The 23,669-nt window shown below is 36.8% G+C and overlaps 1 protein-coding gene across 1 annotated transcript in view; it reads left to right on the top strand.

Moving 5' to 3' along the window:
* RADX (RPA1 related single stranded DNA binding protein, X-linked) overlaps positions 1-16,218 on the top strand; it is a gene marked incomplete at both ends in the record, with an annotated part of 62,333 nt that extends 46,115 nt beyond the window's left edge. The window contains 3 exon segments of the mRNA XM_079727079.1: positions 1,903-2,193; positions 8,878-9,045; positions 16,088-16,218. Coding sequence (XP_079583205.1) covers positions 1,903-2,193; positions 8,878-9,045; positions 16,088-16,218 — 590 coding nt within the window.
* Between the last annotated feature and the right edge of the window lie 7,451 nt (positions 16,219-23,669).

A 23,669-nucleotide genomic window follows, 5' to 3' on the forward strand; every position in this document is an offset into this window, starting at 1 on the left:
TTTTAGAAAAACCTGAGCTCTAGATGAATTTTGTCTCTTTCCTAATTATTGCCTTTGAAATCTTGCTATTCACAACCAGTGACTGCCAATATCTCTTGTACTGATTTCATACCCATTTGTATTAATTATGAACGTATAATTGGGATAGTTAACTACAGTCCCAAGTTACTAAATTAAAAAACAATGCATGATTTTTTCAGAAGAACTTTTCATATAAACATTAAACCTTGCCAGTTCTTAACACTCAAATAAGAAAACAGCCATAGAAAATATTCTGACTTATTCCTGACAGTGTCAATCATAGGATTTTTTTTCCCTATGCAATGGATGTAATTACTTAATTTTTAAAGATTGGAATGGCCCATAACTTGTTCTTTGCATGCATTATTTTAGAACAAATCAGTCAGGAATTCTCCCTATAACTTGGGTTGTAATAGCTACTTATTGCTAATCTAATTATGTACTTTTATTAGTTTGGGTAAGGGAAATTCATTTCTAGAAGATAAAAAGGATAAATCATTGCCCAATCCTCACTTTACTCCTATTAACTTTGAGTTTTTCTCTTGGCTTTTATTGATTCCTTTCCTTTTCATGTGTGATTAAATTTTTTATCCTTTTCATTTGTTATCAAGCGTTATTATAGGAAGTTAAGTGTGTTCATCAACTAAATTTTAAGTTTAAAAAAATACTCTTGTAATATCACAGTGTTTTGAATACCTGGTAAGAAGTTCACCTCTTCATCTTCTCTAAAAATTCAATGTAGTATTTTACCTTGTAATAAATTTTCAGTCTCTGTCTTGGTTTAAGAAACCAAGAAAGTAGTCTGGGGATATGGTATAAAGTTCAAAAACAGAAGTAATATATTAACCGCACTGAAACCTTGCTGTTGAAACACCTTCTGTCTCAGCATGTTTTTTTTGTGCTAGGAAAATAATAAATGCCAAGGCATAGGCAGCCTACAAGGAAGCAATTCAGCAACCTTGCTAAACTCTGGAACAGAGTTGCTGTCAGCTTGCCTTAGCTAGCAGAACTGACAGTGTGAGAAGTTCCAACATCTATTTTTTTCTGATTCTTCTCTATGTCTTCAGTTCCCAGGGTGTATTATTTAATTAAAATATTATTTTACCAAATTCCTTAGTGCAGTATTTGGCACATAATAGGTGCTCAATAATTATTTGCTGAGTGTATTGAATGAATGGATAAATGTCATAATGTGTAAGAGGGAAATTATATTCTGCCTTAGAAACTAAATATGTTAGATAAATTGTACATAAATGATAAACTGACTTGATGATAGAGAACAATTAAGAGTTGAAGTGGTCTTTCATTTCAATTTAGTTCCCTCTTTGTTTTCCATATGTTATTTATATCTGAAAGGAATATCATATCACTGGTCCTTTTGAAAGAGAGTTATATCCAAAAAATAGACTGCATTCTGTGTGTGTTCAGGATACTTTTAGCAAAGATTAACAAAATTTTATTTTAAGCTTAAATTCCACCAATAGTGAGTGGAGGTCCAATCTCTAAAGGTTATTATTCTCATGAATTTTACTTAACTTGAATTTGTCACTGAATATAAAAGGAATGTTTGTTTATTTAAGAGCATTTAGGAAATATAGAAAAAGTATAAAGAAGGTAATTACAAATCTCATTAATTCCAGCAACAGACAAAACAATATTACTTTTTAATATTTTGGAGTAAAAGTTTATTTTGAAGGTGAATTCTAGTTCTTTCCTCACTTTAATAAGAGTTACCTTTTGGACATTCAGTTTACATTTTGTAGGTGGTTGATTTTTAAAGTTAATTAAGCTATTTCTCATTAATCTGTCCTTTTTTGTAGTGATTTACCTGATTTGGTTAGTTTATAGGTCTCAGTTGTGTTCATCTCGCTTCTTTAACAGGTCAAGAAAGCATAAGCACTGGTAGCATAGGGAAAGCCAGAAAAACTATAACTGATAAATGGGAAAGTCAGATGTGGAGAGAGAAGAAGTTCGGCTTAATAGATCACCTACAATACAGCTGTATTTATCCTGAAAGTATTCCACGGAGATTTGTTTTAGAACACAGAAATTTTCTTACTCAGCAGTATAATTCTCAGCCTGCAAAATACATACCACAAGAAGGAAGGCCCCCAAAACTTTATGATTTTAAGAATGCCCTAGTCGTTGGACATTTTGAAGTAACCATCTTAAGTAAGTCACCTGTTCTTCTCTTTAAATATTGTTAATTTGACATAATTTAAATATAGATGATACTATTTTGCTTTAAAAAATTAAGCGCTCCACCTCCCCACCACCAAAAAAGTTAAGCCCAAGGAGAACTCCTGTTTGGCTCAAACCAAAGGAATGGAGCAGTAATTCTGGAATACATTAAGCTTTAATTGTGGGCTTTTAAATATTGGCAAGTCCTTGGAAAGTACTGGGGAGAGAAGAATGGGAACCAAGGGAACTTTCCTTAGCCCTGACTCTCCTACTACCTCTAAAACTGATTCTCTTCTCCTTTAGCCACCACTTTCTTGCTCATATTCTCTGCCTCTTTCTCAGTGCATCTGAACCACTGAAGGGTAAAATGTAGGTTAAAGAGAAAGGCATACTAATTGAGAGAAGATCCTATGAACAGACGTCTGTTTAGCCTGTGAAGAAAATAAAATTCTCAAGTAACAGGTTGAACAGAAGGAAGCTATTCAAAAAACTATCTTGTCTGACAAGGGACAATAAACTGATTTTCTCAGGTTGTTCTAAACTGACAGGTAGCTATAGACCTTATAAAAATTTAAAGTCAACACATTTTTAAACTTATGTTTATTTTTTATTTTTTTTATTTTTTCAATTTTGGCTGTGTTGGGTCTTCACTGCTGCACGCAGGCTTTCTCTAGTTGCGGCGAGCAGGGGCTACTCTTCATTGCAGTGCGCGGGCTTCTCGTTGCGGTGGCTTCTCTTGCTGTGGAGCATGGGCTCTAAGTGCGTGGGCTTCAGTAGTTGTGGCCCACGGGCTCAGTAGTTGTGGCTCATGGGCTCTAGAGCGTGGTGCACGGGCTTAGTTGCTCCATGGCATGTGGGATCTTCCCGGACCAGGAATCGAACCCATGTCCCCTGCATTGGCAGGCAGATTCTCAACCACTGAGCCACCAGGGAAGCCCAACTTACGTTTATTTTTAAAGTTTGTTTCTCATGAGTGAAAAATGTACACAAAAATTAATTATAAAATAAAATCTTAACCAAAATGAGCTACTCTCTAGGTTTTTTATTTGTACTTGAAAGGAAGATCTTGTTACCTTAAAATGAAAGAATGATGAAGTGCCACTAGTAAATTAATTAAATGCCTGAAAGAAGATGCATTTCATAGAGTTTTACACCTACAGTACTGAAGTGAATTACCTTGCCCTTTATCAAGATTCCTGTTTCCCCTTTACTCTCTCCCACTCCTTCTTCCCTACCTCCTCACACATAAATATGTACATACATGTGATTGTGTATATGTATATAATCTATGAAAAGTATAAATTCCCACTGACTCTGTTCGACCTTCTCAGACCTAAGTTTCAAATGCTTCTTTTTCCTAGACTGCATTGCTTGGTATCTTTGGGTAACTTATCAATCTTAGTTTTATATCTAGGAAACAAAAATTATAGTGGAGATTTTTCATACATCACAAAAAGTAACCATGAAAACCATGAGTTCATCTGGAATCACAGAAATTGAATACTTCTCTTTTCTTCTTTTCAACATGTCACTGATCCTCTAAACATCTCAGCTGTCTTATAAGTATTGTGAACCTTTGTAGCTTTACTATGCATCACCTAAAAGCAAGAATCAGATATAAAGAAGGCAGATTTGTCATTCTGCCCAACCAGCTGTAATCCATGTTAGAATTGGGCTGTTTTATATCCTACCATTTTTCAAGGACATAAGTGGTTTACAGGGATAAAAGACAGTGAAAAATACGCTATGTACGGATAAAACAAAACAGAGCATTTAAAAGGAGACAGAAAAAGTAGGTATTACTAGGTGCCTGTAAATAAAAAATTATTACCATTCGGTAGTAATTTTCTGTGAGCTTTCTGGAAGGAAGGGAGAAAAAGGATTGTTCCTAATGAGGTACTTAATTTTAAAGGTAAAAGAAGCCTGGATATCTTCTAGTCGTTTCCCCCTAACTAGGTAAAAGCCAGGCCATGATTAAAAATCATGTCTTAATTCCCTACCCCATACTGTCCCTCCCCCTTCCCTCTCCCCCCTGATAACAACTAACTTGTTCTCTATATCTGTGAGTCTGCTTCTTTTTTGTTATACTCACTCGTTTGTTGTATTTCTTTAGATTCCACATGTAAGTGATATCATATAGTATTTGTCTTTCTCTATCTGACTTATTTCACTTAGCATAATGCCCTCCAAGTCCATCCACGTTGCTGCAAATGGCAAAATTTCATTCTTTTTTATGGCTGAGTAGTATCCCATTGTACACGTATACCACATCTTCTTTATCCATTCATCTGTTGATGGTCACTTATGTTGCTTCCACATCTTGGCAATTATAAATAATGCTGCTATGAACATTGGGGTGCATGTATCTTTTCAAATTAGTGTTTTTGTTTTTTACGGATATATACCCAGAAGTAGAATTGCTGGGTCATCCGGTAGTTCTATTTTTACTTTTTTGAGAAACCGCCATAATGTTTTCCACAGTGGCTATGCCAATTTACATTCCCACCATCAGTATGCAAGGGTTCCCTTTTCTCCACATTCTTGCCGACATTTGTTATTTGTGTTCTTTTTGATGATAGCCATCCTGACAGGTGTGAGGTGATATCTCATTGCTCTGCTCTTTTAGTGTGAAAGCAGCCATAGACAATGTGTAAATGAATGTGCATGGCTATGTTTGAATAAAACTTTATTTTTAGACCCTTAAATCTGAGTTGCATGTAATTTTCACATATCACAAAATATTCTTCTTTAGATTTTTTTTCAACCATTTAAAATTTTAAGAAGTTTCCTAGCTCATGGGTTGTACAAAACCAGGTAGAGGCTATATTTGGCGCTTCCCCCCACCAACTCATAGTTTGCTGACCCCTCTTCTAGATTCCTGTTTTTAGATGAAACTGATTAAACCAATCAAGGCAGATAAGTCTGTATGATTTTTAAAGTTCTTCCAACATGAAGTTTGTCCAGCCTACACTGATATTACCTTCTAGTGGTTTATTGTCCCTCTGCTGTATCTTGCTGATCTCTGGAGGACCCAGTAATTTTGAAGTGTCTTATTCTGGGAGCCAGAAAGGTTATTCAGACCATAACCCTGTTACTTGGTCATTAGCTCTGACTGGTCTAGGGTGAATTATTATTGAAAATATTGAACGGAATTTGTAATCTTACCTCCCACGATTCTAATGGCTCCCAACAACCACCTGGGTACTGTGGCAATATCAGAAACCCACCTCAGAAGTACCAATTCTTGTGTTAAAATTCTTGCTATGCCATCTCACTTGACTCAACTAAGTAGATAGTATTAATAAGTGCTAAAATCTCAGCCCATTGCCTATTATGTAATAACACACTTCAAAGAGAAGATATTGGGATGGAGTAACAGACTAAATTTTCAATGCCTTTAGCCCAGGTACAAAATTTTTAATCTATTGGTCAATTTTAAGAATTATTTCTCACTTTAAATATAAGAAGGTATTTTTCAAAAGCTTTATTGGACCCATAGATGGTGTTAGTATATCAATGACTCTGCCAACACTAATTTAGTTACCCATGAAATGCTGAGTCAGTTAAAGCTTAAGTGTTCCCTCTTCAATTTGCATTTGACTTAGACAATAAGGAAAGTATTCAGCCAGTCTTTAGTAAACCTCTGAAAGCCATCTGTTTATCTCTTGGAAATCAAGAGATACAAACCCCAGTAATAATAGGTATAATTTAAGGAGAGCTGTCAAGACAGTATTTTCTAGACTTTTTGTCAAAAGATTTTTTGTCAAAAAATTTTTATTTGGTTCTTTTCCTTTTCTGCAAAATGCATTTAAATGATAATTTAAAAATTTTAATAGCATTAATTGTAACATCAAAGTAATGTAATATGCTATAGTTACATGGAAATCATAAGGCTTTACTTACCTTGATTTTTTTCTCCTATTAAAGCAACCAAGCAGGCCAACATAATTCCTGCCCTCCTTGGTACTGGCCTGCAAGCTCAGGACCAAATATTTGTACCCCTGAGGTATGCCTCCCTCCGTACTGAAGACTACTTGAACCATTAACTGAGTAGCACTGGGTTCCCTCACTCTTGGTTCCCTAACTGGCTATATCCTTAGGATATTCTATCCCACTGGCATGCTTCCCATTCTTGTATCTTGAATGGAGCAGCACACTGGATTATATGGGTTCCAGAGCTGGTTACTGTTGCCACCCCTTAATTCTGTCCCTTATTCCATTGCATAATAAAAGTAATTTAATCCTTAAACCTTAAGTAGCTACTATCAGATTTCATCAGTGTAAGACACACTTTTTTTCCCCGTATTTTAACATCTTTGAAAATTGATATGGATCTTATAATCGATGTCATGCCTCTGTTGGTAGCATTTTTATTTCTTAGTGGTATATAAAATAATGATTATCTTAAAAATCAATGGTATCTTAGATTCCATGAAACATGATATATGCCAAGTACCCTTAGCTGTGTGCTGGGATTACAAATTGCCCTCCTCCACAACACACACACACATACACACTTTTCACTGGAAAAGAAATTCAGTGACAACAAAGAATTTGAGAGGAAGATATATAAATTGCATACAATACACTTTACAAAAGAGGAATGTGAGCTTGTTTGATTTTATATCTGCCTCTAATTTTTAATATAGTCCACATATATTATCACGTTTACCTAGATAGTATATTGTAAGTTATCTAAGTAACACATAAACAGTAAGTCACCACTGAAGTGCATTATACATGTACATTGTGGGGAGGATGTTTGTGTTCATCTCTTTTGCTGTTGGGAATATGGATGAATTCATATTTGAACACAATGCACAAATGTCCTGAAGTCTAATATTCGAAAATTATAGGTTAAAAATACACACATATACATTCTTTTGCTCAATTTAACAAATATTTACTGAGCACCTAAGGCATGCCCAGCACTGTTCTGGGGGCTGAGGTTACATGCGTTAATGCAACAGATAACGAGCCTATGGTAAAATGAGATGGTGATAAGTGCTAGAAGAAAAGGGTTGGAGAGTGCTGTTGTAGGAAAGGGCTAAATTTTAAATAGAGTTGTCAAGGGAGGTCTCCCTGAGAAAATAACATTTCACCAGACACCTGATGGATGTGAAGGAGCAAGCCGTGTGTTTATCTGGGGAAAGAATGTTCTATGTACAGGAACATCAAGTACAGAGGGCCTAGGCGTGTTTACTTATACATTTGCACTCTGAACTCTAGTTTTAACCAAACAACTCATGATGAATTTTACCAATAATGTTGAAGCTAAACTCACAGCATTCTGTAATTTAGAAAGCAACTCATAATAGTATCAGTAACACACTGATAATGAAGCTATCTTCCTGAAAATATCAGGGTTTCCAACTTCTGATATTTTCTCAATTCTAAAGCATACATTTTTTTTTTACATTTGCAAGTTGGAATGCATCTTATGGTCAATGGGTACATTAATACAGTGTTTCCTTTTTCATTAAAAAACTGTTACTAAATTGATGGTATGTCTTAGAGTTAGATTTGGTATTAGAATCAAGGAAATGGGATGTCATCGTGTGCACATTGACATGAGTTTTGCAGCATTGCTAAGAGTTCTGAGGTAGCTATACTTATAATACTGAATTGGAATCCACAGTAAGTTCTAGATGGCATGACTATTTTAGTTTATGAATACCAGATTTTAGTAATCCTTAAAAAGCTTTAAGTAGCCCTTAGTTGTTTGTTAAATTAAAGCTATGGAACTTAGTGTCATTTGCCCATAAAAAACAAAGAACGGACTTGCATTTCTGGATCAGTTTACAGCTTAACTGGAAGGACTTGTTTACTTATCATTTGCTCCTACTCCATACTTCAACATTGCTATAAGGCTGAATAGGAGAGATATAGAATCTATGGGACTTGCTGACTAAAATATCGGAAGAATGAAAGGGAGGAGTTAAGGATAACTTCTAGGTTTCTGGTTTGGGTGACTGGGTGGAATTCAGAGTTTTCAAGATGTGCTCTGTGCATTTACCCTTGCTCCAGCCAAGATGGTCTCCTTAACTCTGGTCTTTACTTTTGGCTTCTCCTTGTCCTGCCTGAAATACCCTTCTCTCTGTCTATTTAAATGTTACTCATCCTTTAATACCCAGCTCAAACCCTTGACTCTAGGAAGTCTTTTTTTATCCACCCTAGTTGACATTGACTCTCATAAAGAGATAACAGACACAGGTCAGGATTCATGTTGGTTGTTTCCCCATACTGCAACCTTTTCTAGCCCTAATGGTGAGTGATTAAAGTTTTTCTTGTATATTTGAGGACAAATGGAACCTTGTTACTACCATCCCTGGCCTTGCTTGAATCTTATATCCTTAAGTCCAAATGGCAGTAAGTGAACCAGTAGTTACCTCTGAATTCTCCTATCCTGTAATGGCACCTGTCATGAATGATGAAGAAAACACCCTACATGTCTTCATTTATGTGACCAGGCTATCCTCTGGATATTGAAATTTAAGCCTTCTGTCATGGGATTGTTATTTCCAGCGGTGGAGATAGATTGCTTCAATTTTTTTTTTTTTTTACAGTTTTGAAGCTATTTGGCACATGTGCGGATCAAACCAGCAAATCTGGCCACGTTAGCACCATGTACTAACCCACTGCACTTTTAATAAAGTGTGATTTTTCTTTTAACAGGTCTGAATCATGAGATAGCAATCAGTGTTGCATTCCTCCCCGAGTATTCTCCAGAAGATGTCCGAACATCTCAAATAGACACATTATTAACCTGCATGAATTACAGCTGTGTGTTTCCCCAGGAATTAACTGGCAATGACAGATTGCAAGGTTCAAAAGCAATTACAGGTAAGACAATCTCAGGATCTTTTCACTCAGAAAATAAAATTAATATTGCAAACATTCCTAACCTTAAGATGTTTTTATATAAATAGTTCTAGCCTTAACATTTGATATAGTTTAAAGAGTTATTAGGTAAAAGTACCCAAAGACTTATAAATGAGAATATATTTTTAAATAAAATTGGATAGATTAATGGCTCTATTCCAGGCAGGCATTAACAATGTTCTCTTATAATACATTTTTAAATGTAAGTATTCTTTAGACCTAAGTGGTATGCACATGGAGCAGTGCAACTTCTACTCTTCTCTCCTTTTAATTCAGGCCTTTCACCTTATATTTGCCTGAAATCTCAATACCTCCATAGTATAGTAGAGTACAATTGTTTTCTCTTATAAATGTTCAGTTATTCAAGTGCTATGCAATAAATTTCTTCAGGACTGCTAGGAGTGTATGTAAGCCCAGTAGTGAAACCCTTCAACCAACTAATTGTTTAGGCTGCTACATAATATCCTGAACTTTAAATCATTTCTGTATACCAGTAAAATTATGTGTCCAATTATAATTATCCTATTCACTTTCTGTTGTCATTTCTATTTCCTAAGCATGTGGTAAAGTTTCTAGCCGTTTTCATTGAGCTTATAAGAATATTACATTTTAAAAAGCTTTAAAGAAAGCCTTTGTTATCTTGGGATTTTTGTGGTGGGTCTTTCTAAGCTAATGAAACCCTTGAGTGGGTGTTGTTTTTAAACAAGTCTTATGAGCTGTACCTGATGATGAAGTAGCTTTTGGCAGTAATGGTTACTGCAAACTGAAATTGAGTATCTAATTTTGTAAGAGATGAGGTTTTTTATTTTTCCACAGTCCATTTTAAAGATGGTATATTAGTTAACTTGCAATATTACTTCTTACATTTCAGCTCCTTAGACTTACAGTAACCCAGATTTAATAATTAGGGCCCTAATATGTACTTTAAATATTTGTGCACTCATGTTCTTGCTTCCTGCAGTATCCACTTCTGTCACGTTTCTTCTGCTATATGTGTATGTTATTATTGATATAAAAAATCAAGGCAAAATCCTCAGGTATCTACTAGTTGCTAGTGCCAGTAGTCTTCCAGCAGTCACTAACATGGTCAAGTGAAAATACCTGGTACCATTCTGCCAAAGCAGTTAGTATTTGGAACATGAAGGGCAAGAATCACTAGAAGAGAAAAGTGATGTAATCAAAAGCAAGGTGATTCGTTTTGAACATGGAATACCGTATTTTTTATGACATAATGATAGTGTCCGTTTATCTCTGTGCAAAGCATTGTGCCTGGACATTTTACATAAGTTACAACTAATCCTAACAAGAGACTTTCACGGTAAACATTATTATCCCCTATTTATAGATGATTAGACTGAAAATCAGAGAGACTCACCAGCATGGGTAACAGCTAGGATCTAAACCCAGATCAGTCTGATTCAAAACATTTCTATTCCCTCCATAATTACAGACTGAAAGATAAAAATATACAGAATAATGTAATGCAGTGGCTTTAGTATAACATTCGTTTCATCTTTTAAACATTTTTATGAACTAGTTTCTTTTTTATTATAAAAGCTATACATGTTCACAATTTAAAAATTCAAACAATACCAAAAGGCACAGGGTAAAAGTGAAAGTTCCCCTCCCTGCCTTTGAAGGTCCATCCCCTTCTGCCAACCCACTCACCCACTCTCTGGAGGTAACCAGTATTCTTTGAATCCTTAAGAAATTATTTTTGCATATAACAGTATATTCTGTCTCTCACACACGCATACACAAACATACACACTCTCTCTCTCTTAAGTACACACAAATGGAATTATAATAAACATGGTCTCACAACCTACGTTTTCCTTTTAACACTGTGTTTTGAATAACTTTCATATTAGTATAGAGAGAGCTACCTTTTTCGTTTTAGTAACTATAAATATTCCACTGTGTAGATATACCTGTGTTTACTTAATCAGTCCCCTATTGATGGACATTTAGATTGTTTCCAAATGTTTTTGATATTAGCAAACAGTACTGCAATGAGCATATCTATCTGTGTGTGTGTATATAATATAATCTTTGTGCACTTACACATCTGTAGGATGAATTCTTAGATGTCACTGACTCAAAAGATATATGCATTTAAAATTTTGGTAGATACTGTCAAAATGTCCTTCAAAAAGGTTATAACAAGTTACACTTTAACCAAAAGAAAGAGTGCCACTTTACTCACACCCTTAAAAATACTAGGTGTTATCAGTCTTGTTAATCTCTGGCAGACGATAGGCAAAAAAGTATTATATCATTATCTTCATTTGCATATCTTAATTATTCTAAGCTTGAATATCTTCCTATGTTTATTGGCCATTTATATTTTTTCTTTCTATGAACTTTCTATGAGAGCTTTATTTTTTCCATTTTTCCATGAGCATTCTTTTTCTTATTAATTTGTAAGTTCTCTTTGCATATTGAAGAAATTTACCCTTTATTGTGTGTCGCAATACTTTTACCAGTTTGACATTTATTCAGTGGGAATCTTGATATTTTAAGTAATTTTATTTTTATGTACTCAAATATATCAATCTTTCATTTCTATGGCGGCTGGTTTTATGTCATACTCAAAAAGGCATCACTCAGTCCAAGATTTGTGTGTGTGTGTGTGGTACGCGGGCCTCTCACTGTTGTGGCCTCTCCCGTTGCGGAGCACAGGCTCCAGACGTGCAGGCTCAACGGCCGTGGCTCACGGGCCTAGCCACTCCGCGGCACATGGGATCTTCCCAGACCGGGGCACGAACCCATGTCCCCTGCATCGGCAGGCGGACTCTCAACCACTGCGCCACCAGGGAAGCCCCCCAAGATTTTTTTTAAATTCACTATGTGTTTTTCTGATACTTTATAGCTTTTTTTTTACTCATATATAATTTGTACTGTGGTAAAATATACATAACGTAAAATTTACCACTTTAACCATTTTTAATTGCACAATTCAGCACATTTACACTAAGTACATTTACAGTGTTGTGCAACCATCATTGTTACCCATTTTTAGAACATTTTCATCATCCGAAAACAGAAACTCTATACCTGTTAAACAATAACTCCCCACTCCCCCCTCTCCCTAGCTCCTGGCAACCTCTTATTTTACTTTCCGTCCCTATGAATTTGCCTATTCTAGGTATCTCATATAAGTGAAGTAATGCAGTTTTGTCCTTTTGTGTCTGGCTTATTCACTTAGTATAATATCCTCAAGATCCATCCATGTTGTAATATATATCAGAATTTCATTTCTTTTTATGACTGAATAATATTCTGTTGAATGTATGTACCACATTTTGTTTATCCATTCATCTGTTGATGGACATTTGGGTTGTTTCCACTTCTTGGCTGTTATGAATAGTTTTGCTCTGAATATTGGTATTCAAGTACCTGTTTAAGAAGTCCCTGCTTTCAATTGTTTTAAGAATATCCTTAGGAGTGGAATTGCTGAGTCATATGGTAGTTCTATATTTAACTTTTTGAGGAGCAACCAAACCATTTTCCACAGCAGCTGCATCATTTTACATTTTCACCAGCAATGCATGAGGATCCCAATTTCTCCACAGCCTCGCCAACACATTATTTTCTGTTTGTTTGTTTGTTGATAACAGCCATCCTAAAGCAGTATCTCATTTTGGTTCTGATTTGCATTTCCCTAATTACAAATGATATTGAGCATCTTTTCATGAGCTTGTTGGCTATTTGCATATCTTCTTTGGAGAAATGTCGATTTAAGTCCTTTGCCCATTTTTGAATTGGGTTGTTTGGGGGTTTTTTTGCTTTTGATGATATGGCTTCATTTTTATAATTTAAAATTTTAATCCATTTGGAATTTTATTTTGGTATAGAGAATGAGATAAGGATCCAGCTTAATGTTTTTCCAAGGGATTAGCCATAGTTCCCAAATCATTTATTGAATAATATTTACTGTTATGGTGTTGTAATTGGTATTATATTTAACTATGAAGTACAAGGATATATATATATATATATATATATATATATATATACACATACATATACACACATATATATATCCCACCTCTTTGAAAGCATTGTTTTCATTGATAAACATTTCAGAAGCATAACATGATATGGAAAGGTTTTGACGCATGTAAGAAATAATTTTATTATTCTCTAGATAATCAGAGTTTCCAATATTATTTTCAGAGGCAGGAATACCACACTGTATTACAAGATAGGTTAGACTGTGCTGCAGTACAAAGCAATTCCTAAGTCTCAGTGACTTAATACAGTAGTAATTTATTTCTTGCTTAAGTCAAGTCTGATGCAATCAGTTATTAGCTTTCTCCCCAGCAGTGATTCAGGAATCCAGCATGCTTCCATCCTGTTGCACCTCCAACAGGAACAAATGGCTTCTAGGGTTGTCTAGGCAGAGGAAGAAAGAGATGAAGGAGACACTGATTTTTAATTTTGTTGGACCCAAACTGCCACATCATTTCTGCTCACAATCTCATTTGCCAGAACTTATTTACATGATCCCAAGCTAACTACATGGGAGGCCAGGACACTTTGTCTCCCATGTGACCATGAAGAGGAAATGGAGTGGCAAACACACAGCATTGCCTTTGTCACACTCACCTTCTGCATATGTGATGTTCCTAAAAATGTACAATTTTAGTACTTCCAACATTTTAAAGTGACATGTAGAGAAGTTCATTTTATAGGTAAAATCTATAATCCTTTTAAAACAATTCCTTTGTAATATAAATAATAATGTTTTAATTTAATACTAGGTTTTCTTAAGTAGAAAATTATGGTTGCTGGCATTTAATTGAGTGCTTACTATGTGTCAGCTACCATTCTAAATGTTTTACATGCATTTAATCCTCACAACAGCCTATGATATAGGTACTAGATGAGCAGATTGAGGCGCAGATAGGTTGTCATTTACACAAGTAGGCAGAGTTACCTAAACAGAAGGCTTAATTATACGTTATGTTGCAGGTACTACGTAAGTCATTATTTGTAGAATGATATGATGACAATTAGAATTATTAAGGTTTGGGTTTCTGCTGTTAGCATCAAATCTGAAGATCTTGAAATATTTCCAAAGCATCTGGATTAAAGTCCATCCCATTCAAAGAAGAAGAAAATTATATAGTACCAGCAGTTGTTATTATATTCATTGTGCTTTAGTGAACTTGCACAATTTTAAATCATTCATCAGATTTTGTGACATGCCTAGCAGATGTGGCTGTCCTGTGCAGCTAATGAAGCCTAAGTGTGAGGAGCTCTCACTTGTGTAAATCCCTTCCACAGCCCTTCTGGGTTTGTGTGTGTGTGTGTGTGTGTGTGTGTGTTGTTGTTGTATTTTGTTTTCTCTTTCATAAAGAGGGCCCCCAAATAGTATACTTTTCAAGCCCCACAAAATCTAGATCCACTACTGGCCCTTGGTCACAATTTTGTAGAGATGTAGCTCTAGCACAAAAGGTTAAGAGCCCATGTCTTGATGCCAGACTGTCTGGATTAGAATCACCCTGTGACTTCGCTTAAGTTACCTAACCTCTAAATGTTTTAGCTTTCTCATGTTTAAAATGAGGTCTTTGTCATGTGTAACCACTGGAGTCTGTGATACAGTAGCTTGGTAGTGGTCAGTTAGTGTTTTGAAAGAGATTCCATAAATACCATTTTAGCCAAGAAGAAGAAGAAAAGAAAAACATTACTTTCTCACTTTTTGCAGATTGGCTCTGTGTTGTGGCACCCCTTCAGTGCTTAGCCAAGATGTTTATGACTCTGTCTTAGCCCTCACTTCCTGCTCTACAGAGACTGATGTTCAGCCAGAGGTGAAAATGAGAGTTTTCTTAGGCCTTTTCTGAACATACATCCAGCACTGGGCATACATGTGGCCTTCCTGATTCCTTGGAATACACAGGAGCTCTTAAAAGCCCATATTCCCCCACATATCTCTTTTCCCAGCCCCTTCCTCCCAAGGCTTTTTGGTCTGTCTATTGCTTGTCCCAACTTTATACCCTGCCCTATCTGCTCTGACAAATGCTTTTGCCTTTATATGCTTTTAACAAAAGCCATTGGGAAAGCTACCCTAGACATGGGATGCTCCAAATTGGGTGAAACACAAGCAAGCTCTTGCATCTGACCTTGAGGGAGCTGCCTGACAGGTTAAAATACACAACCACATCTTTGAGAATAAGGTCTGCGTAGCTCCCTCTGGTGCTAGCAACCTGCACCAAGAGTACGAGCTGCCATCTTCATGGCTGCTACTGATCTGGGGAGTAGGTGGGCAACTTAAAACACCACAGCACACTCTTACCACAGTGCAGCAGCTTCATTCTTCATTAATCTTTCACCACGTTGTTAAGTTTTTGTCTAGATTCCAGAGTTCTGGAAAAGTTGATCTGAGAGTTTTTTTGCCAGCTTATAAGTTGCTTTAGTGGAGGAACAGAGCCCTGAAATTCCGTACTCTGCCATTTTCATCAGTGTCACTCACCCGATCCATTCTTGATAAAGCTTCTTAAGAATATCCAAAGCTAAGTGTTAGTTAATAAAGCCACTTAAAAGGAAACATACTTTAAAAGAAGCTTCTTTTTTAAAATTTTGCTTTATGTCTTGTAAATTCTGCAAATAATTGATGATCGATTTCAAAATAGAAAAATTTATCTTTGTATTTCCTTGAACGGTAGTAAGCAGTTGTTTACTTGGCACCTAAATGACCTTGAAAATATGTAGATTTACTTTGCTCCACTAAATAAATAAATAAACAAACAAATAAATAAGGCTTTGGAGTAACAGCCTGTATCTTGACATTTTTGGTAGCATCTGTTTGATGTATTCACTGTTATTGGCAGAAATTACTATATTATAAATTTGATGAATGTGTGTGATGAATTGGAGGGAAGAGGGAGAAGATGAGAGACACAGTTAATTATAAGAAAAAAAATCAGCTTATGTGATACTAAATCCAAGTAAATATTTAACTATTTTACAATACTTACCATCTGCTTTTTACTTTTAGGTGATATTATAAAAGCAGCAACTGAATTGGATAAAGTGCATATCGTCGGTATCTTGGATATCTGTAATTTAGGTAACGGTAAAACAGAAGTCTATTTGCACAAAATTTATAGACCAGATAAAACTTCTTAAAAATTGGAAGATGAAATTATTAAAGGTTATAAAGAGGGCATTGCTTTAAGGATATTCTGTCATTTTGTTGGTAATTTCAGTAACTGTTTCTCAGAAAGAATATTACATACACTCTAAAGTTAAGTGGTTTTATATTCATCTTGTATTTGGAGCTAACACACTTCATTTTAAATTCATTCTTTGGAAAGGTCATTGAAACAATTTGTGTGTATCAAGAAAGTTCATCTTCTTTCTATATGACTGTTATCTTGACTTGTGATAATTTGTGTTCACTGTTCTATTTGTGAAGTATACTTTTATTCTAAAGCCTCAGCATAAGGCATCCCAACTTAAGAGTAACTTTTCATGGACATTTAACATCCTTCTATTTTTATTTGGCTATAATGGGGAATTTTGAATTGCTGATTTGAGGATTAAATTCTCCTAAAGTGGTCAACCTGAATTTCTCAAAACCAAGGTAGTTTCTGTCATTTTCAAAAGCACACATGGATTGTTATGTTCCATTTGCCTTGGTCTTTAGTTTGGTCAGCTGTACAAAGAGCATGCTAAATTAAATTGTTTTAAGGTTTTCTACTCCCTAATGTGGCTTCATATCCTTTGAATTTCTAAATGTTTTGACCGGTGTGTGGTCTTAAAGCCAGAGGCTACAGTATGTCTGTATTCTTTCTATGTTCATTTGTAATTTTGCTACATGTAATGTGAGTTTAAATAGTGAAAATTTATCTCAAATTAACATTTTAAGTGCTCATATTGAAAGTATAAAAGAGTAGCTAAGGGAATTGATTTTATTCTGATTGTCTATCTTACTTCATTTTAACTGTAAATGGCCATTCCACATGTGCAAGATTCTGTGATTGACATCTACGTGGTTAGTTAGATGAGCCAAAATGACCATCACTTGAGTTAAAAAGTACTGTTTCGGGCTTCCCCAGTGGCACAGTGGTTGAGAGTCCACCTGCCAATGCAGGGGACGTGGGTTCGTGCCCTGGTCCGGGAGGATCACACATGCCACGGCGTGGCTGGGCCCGTGAGCCATGGCCGCTGGGCCTGCGTGTCCGGAGCCTGTGCTCTGCAATGGGAGAGGCCACAACAGTGAGAGGCCCGTGTTCTGCAAAAAAAAAAAAAGTACTGTTTTAAGATGAATCTGATTGTAGTTAAGCTATTAACTTGTAGGCTTCCTTCTAGCCCTGTGGTTCTGTAATTTCATATTCTATACATTTTAAATGTGTTGGGCATCATGAACCTAAAGACAGATGCTACAGCTTTTTCATAAACTTGTTCGATCTTTTGTTCTTTAAAATTGTGTTTAAACATTAATTAAAATAGGGAATCCTTCTCATGTTAAAATTTTGACTGTATTATTAAAGAAGTTAAAACCTATCTAATTTTGAATGTACTTGATGTTTTTCCTTCATATTTTTGGCCTATGTTAGACCTACACGTGCTTGCTAAATGAGTGAATATGATTCTTCCATCTGGGTTGAAAACTGTTGTTTATCAAACAGAATCTGGGCTTTCGTATTAAGCTATTATAAACTTTAACAGGCAATTCAGTTTTAGTGCCTCATAAAAGTTGGAGAAGGGAAAAAGTTAATACTTAAATGGCTATTGACTGAAAAACTCAGGCCGAGATTGCAAAACTACACACTTTAACAGGTGTAATTTCTTTTCTTATATTGAATGAGAAATATGAACTCATTATTAAGATTTAGGGTCTTGGGCTTCCCTGGTGGCACAGTGGTTAAGAATCTGCCTGCCAATGCAGGAGACACGGGTTCAAGCCCTGGCCTGGGAAGATCCCACATGCCACAGAGCAATTAAGCCCGTGTGCCACAACTACTGAAGCCTGGGCGCCTAGAGCCCATGCTCCACAACAAGAGAAGCCACCACAATGAGAAGCCCGCACACCGCAACGAAGAGTAGCCCCTGCTCGCCGCAACTAGAGAAAGCCTGTGCACAGCAACGAAGACCCAACGCAGCCAAAAATAAATAAATTAATTAATTAATTAATTTTAAAAAAAGATTTAGGATCTTTAAAAACAACTTCCATGGCAATTTGTTTTATATTATAGTAATGTTTCTATCCAAATTTGGAGTTAAACATCTGTGTCCACATTTCCAGTTTATGGCAAAATTGGATAGCTACTGTGGCAGTTTCCTAAGAAAAATAGCAAACTACATCAGAAGACCTTATCTTCAAGTGACAATATGTGTTGATTCTTTCCAAAGCAACACAAATATACTACTGTGGTGTCACTTTTTTATTAACAAATCAGTTAGTAAATTATGAAATATTACATAGTCTACCACAAGACCACAATCTTTCACTGAAGTTTCTAATTTTAGATGGTACATGAGATCTACACATTGAAATACTTTGATAAACTATTAAAAGAAGAATCTGAGTACATCTTTATCCTGCCACTTTTCTTTGTTGGAATTATCCTGCACTAATTTTATTCATATTAAGACAAGGTCTTTTAAAAAATTTGAAACCCTTATTTGGTGACACTAATAATATTTGTTGTTTTTAGCTAGATACCTTCTGCCAACATGGACTATAGATTATAACCAATTCTATTATTCTGAAGTCATTTATATGGTTTATAATTGAGCTGGTTGCTATTTTACTAGTTACCTTTTCAGGTACAGTTCCTTTTTTTTTTTTAAGCATTGCTACCCATGAATTTGCAGGTAAATCGATGGGAGGTGAAATATGTATTACTCAGTACAGCTTATTTCAGTAATCTGTTGTTTTTAGTAAGGAAATTTTAGGGAAAAGTGTTAAAATGAATACATAAAACTAGATTTGGGAATTATCTGAAGATTTCAGTTATTTGAGATTATATTTGAGTCAAGTCATATTACATTAGTGTCACATCTCCAAAATGGAAACATTAGATAAAAACTTATCTCTTGGTCTAGGTCACACCACCCACTAAATATTATCCCTCATTCTTACATTGTTATGTTGATACCACTTCTAGCCCTAAGTTTTGCTTTCATTTATACTAAAGAAATAAAAAGTAGATTTTGAAAAAATAGATTTAAAGCTAACCACAGGTCTGTCCCTAAATCCCTGTGGAACTTTAAGGAAAGCCACTTAAACTGCTTGGCCTTAGTTTTCTTATCTGTAAAATTTGCAAAATAATGGTCCCATCCAGTTGTATGATTCTTTTGGTATGTTAATATAGTTATTAGAACAGTAAAAATGTCTTTGTGTTATTATCATGTGTGTCATGAAAATGTGGTTTTCTATGAAGAACATTTTAAAGTTATGATTAGACCATTATCAATTATAGCAGCTCATTATAACAAAAAAATTGAAATATTTAAATCCCAGTTATTTTTATTGCTAATGTTCTTCCTAATTTGTTGCCTTTTCAGTGATTGATACATATATGTATTTTTTTTTCAGAACAGAAATCTGAAATATTTTAGGTGTTTTTAATCATATGCACATTTTCATTGAAAATCAAGTAACCCTTTTTTTTAAAATTTGAGTACTTCTGATGCTATTCTGAGATTATTGCATGTGACTTCTAGTCACTTAAGATCTAGGAGTTGCCCCTAACAACGTTTTTAATATCTGTTTTGTAGATAGGAAACTGAAACAGAAAAAGACTAAATGATTTAATGTAAAATTGTCAAGGCGGGCTTCCCTGGTGGCGCAGTGGTTGAGAGTCCACCTGTCAATGCAGGGTCATGGGTTCGTGCCCCGGTCCGGGAAGATCCCACATGCCGCGGAGCGGCTAGGCCCGTGAGCCATGGCCACTGAGCCTGTGTGTCCGGAGCCTGTGCTCCACAATGGGAGAGGAAGCCACAACAGTGAGAGGCCCGTGTACCACAAAAAAAAAAAAAAAAAAAATTGTCAAGGCAATTAAATTTTAAGGTTGGGCTTATAACTCCAATGTCTGTTTCTTTAAACTCTAATTTGAGCACAAAGTAAAACGTTTGAATAATAATAAATTTTCACCTAGTAGATTACTGTGAGATAAACTTCTCTAAATCCTGGGGCTCATAAAATAATGAGCCCAGTTATTGCAGCATATATCCAAGGTATTTGAATGCCCACTCTATGGCAAGCACTGGGTTTGCACTAGGAACACAATACAATACAAGCAAAAACAGACATGGCCCCTACTGTCATAAAGCTTACAGTGCTGTGGAGGAGAAAGACATTCAAATAATTGCACAAATAAATAAGATAAATTTCACAAAGGAAGCTGGCAGGGTGCATTGGGAAAGTTTTTCCTGAGGAAGTGAACTTGAGGTGAAAAAGCCTTGCAGCCCAACGTATGCTTGAGAACTTGAATGAGAACTGATATGGCTGGAGTGTGGAAAGTAGGATACAAGACGAGACAGACAGGCAAAGGCTCTTGCAAATTACACAGAGCTTTATAGTCCATGGTAAGGATTTTAGTATGTATCTTCAGAGCACTAGGAAGCCATTAAGTGGTTTGTGGCCAGTGACATGCCTTGATTCGATTCATGTTTTAGAGTGGTCACTGTCTCCTGGAAGGAGAATGGATTATAAGAAGGTTAGCAGAGACTGCTAGCTGTACCCTAATACCTATTCTATAGTAATAGTTCTTCTCTCCATGTTTAGCTAAGTACATGGCTACCTAGAATAAAGAATACTTTTCCTTGCCTCCTTTGTAGCTGGATATGGCTTTGTGACTATTTCTTTTATTTGGCTTGGGCTAATACTAAAAGTAATTTCTTTTGAACATACACCAAGTCAGAGTCACCCAAGGCAGAATTGGAAGTTGCTATGAATAATCAAGGGGTACCTGTATTCTATTAGAAACACAGCCCTGTACTTCCTCATCTTCATTTTTTATTTATTTTTAATTAATTAATTAATTAATTTTGGCTGCGTTGGGTCTTCATTGCTGCACATGCGGGCTTCCTCTAGTTGCGGCGAGCAGGGGCTACTCTTCGTTGCGGTGCGCGGGCTTCTTATTGCGGCGGCTTCTCTTGTTGCAGAGCACAGGCTCTAGGCACACGGGCTTCAGTAGTTGTGGCACACAGGCTCTAGAGCGCAGGCTCAGTAGTTTTGGCTCAAGGGCTCTAGAGCGCAGGCTCAGTAGTTTTGGCTCACGGGCTCTAGAGCGCAGGCTCAGTAGTTGTGGTGCCCAGGGTTAGCTGCTCCGCGGCACGTGGGATCTTCCCGGACCAGGGCTCAAACTCGTGTTCCCTGCATTGGCAGGCGGATTCTTAACCACTGCGCCACCAGGGAAGTCCTCGTCATCTTTAAATGGTAGGTTTGCCATAGCTGTTATTCAATCATATGGAAAAAATTGAAATGTTCCTTGCTTAAGAGATGAGTGATTCACTTCTCTATGCCTTAATTAATATTGTGTACCTTTGCTAAGATACTTAATATTTATTAAGGTACAAGTAGTTGAAAAAGTCCAGTAGTTTTAAATGTTTGAAACATAACAGTGGTTCTCAAACTTAGCTTCATATTAGTATCACCTGTGGAGTTTTAAAAATGACTGTGCCTGGGCTTCCCCGGTGGCGCAGTGGTTAGGAGTCCGCCTGCCAATGCAGGGGACACGGGTTTGAGCCCTGGTTCAGGAAGATCCCACATGCTGCAGAGCAGCTAGGCCCGTGCGCCACAACTACTAAGCCTGAGCTCTAGAGCCCACGCACCTAGAGCTGGTGCTCCGCGACAAGAGAGGCCACCACAGTGAGAGGCCTGCGCAGGGCAATGAAGAGTAGACCCCGTTCACCACAACTAAAAAAAGAAAGCCCACATGCAGCAACGAAGACCCAACGCAGCCAAAAATAAATAAATAAATAAATAAATAAATAAGTTAATTTTAAAAAATTACTATGCCTACGTGCCACCCCCACCCCAGGTTTCTGATTGGAGTGTAGCCTGGGCGTCAAGAGAGTCAACATCTCCCCCAGATGATTCTAATGTGCAGACAAGTTTGAAAACCACTGGTATATAGTCCTGTTTCAAGCACTTGTTAGTTTTATTAGAGATCAAGCTTAACCCAGTACTTTGAACTTACCTCCTATCTAGGTGCTATAGTTTCATCTGCTCTTGATGCAGCTTCCTCTTCAATTGTTCTGATAAGGAAAAATTAAAAATTGATAGTTTTGAAATAACTTTCATTTTCATAGAGTTCTAGCATGGCAGATCTGGAAAAGACTTGATAGATAAATTTTAAACCAATCTCTTTCATTGTGTAAAAGAAGAAAAAGTCCAGGAGAGGTTATTATTTTCCTGAGGACATAACACTAGCTGTTGCAGTGTCAGCATTTGCACAACCTTTTGGGGTTTTTTTTTTTTTTTTTTTTGCAGTACACGGGCCTCTCACTGTTGTGGCCTCTCCCATTGCGGAGCACAGGCTCTGGACGTGCAGGCACAGCGGCCATGGCTCACAGGCCCAGCCACTCCATGGCATGTGGGATCTTCCCGGACTGGGGCACGAACCCGTGTCCCCTGCATCGGCAGGTGGACTCTCAACCACTGCGGCACCAGGGAAGCCCAACCTTTTGGTTTTTAAGATAACTTCAGAAAAGTTCAGAGAACCACCTAAAGTACAGATAAAACATCAGACCTTTATAGATTGGAAGTTGAAGCACGATGAGGTTGAAATAAAATGACAGCAGCTAATCTGTCATAACTACAACTAGGACTTCCCTGGTGGTGCAGTGGTTAAGAAAACCCGCCTGCCAATGCAGGGGACACGGGTTTGATCCCTGATCCGGGAAGATCCCACATGCTGCGGAGCAACTAAGCCCGTGTGCCACAACTACTGAGCCTGCGCTCTAGAGTCCGTGAGCCACAACTACTGAGCCCACATGCCACAACTACTGAAGCCTGAGTGCCTAGAGCCTGCGCTCCGCAACAAGAGAAGCTACCGCAATGAGAAGCTCGCACATCGCAATAAAGAGTAGCCCCCACTCACCGCAACTAGAGAAAGCCCACGTGCAGCCAAAAATAAATAAATAAATAAATAAATAAATAAAACTACAACTAGATCCCGTACTATTCATCATGTACAACTTGTACGATCTAAAGTTCTTAAATTGTAGGGCTTCCCTGGTGGCGCAGTGGTTGAGAGTCCACCTGCCGATGCGGGGGACGCGGGTTCGTGCCCCGGTCTGGGAGGATCCCACATGCCGCGGAGCGGCTGGGCCCGTGAGCCATGGCCGCTGGGCCTGCGCGTCCGGAGCCTGTGCTCCGCAACGGGAGAGGCCACAGCGGTGAGAGGCCCGCATACTGAAAAAAAATAAAAAAATAAAAAAAATAAAGTTCTTAAATTGTAAAGTGTGTAAGAATTACCTGGAGAGTTATTTAAAATGTGAATTCCTATATATATTCCTCCAATTTTGATTCAGGCTGACTGGTAGTAGGACCCAGGAATCTTCACTTTTAATAAACTTCCAAGTGAGTCTAATGTAGGTATTCCACAGTCAAAATTTTAAAA

Source organism: Hyperoodon ampullatus, assembly GCF_949752795.1.
Source record: "Hyperoodon ampullatus genome assembly, chromosome: X".
NCBI classification, from domain to species: Eukaryota; Metazoa; Chordata; class Mammalia; order Artiodactyla; family Ziphiidae; genus Hyperoodon; species Hyperoodon ampullatus.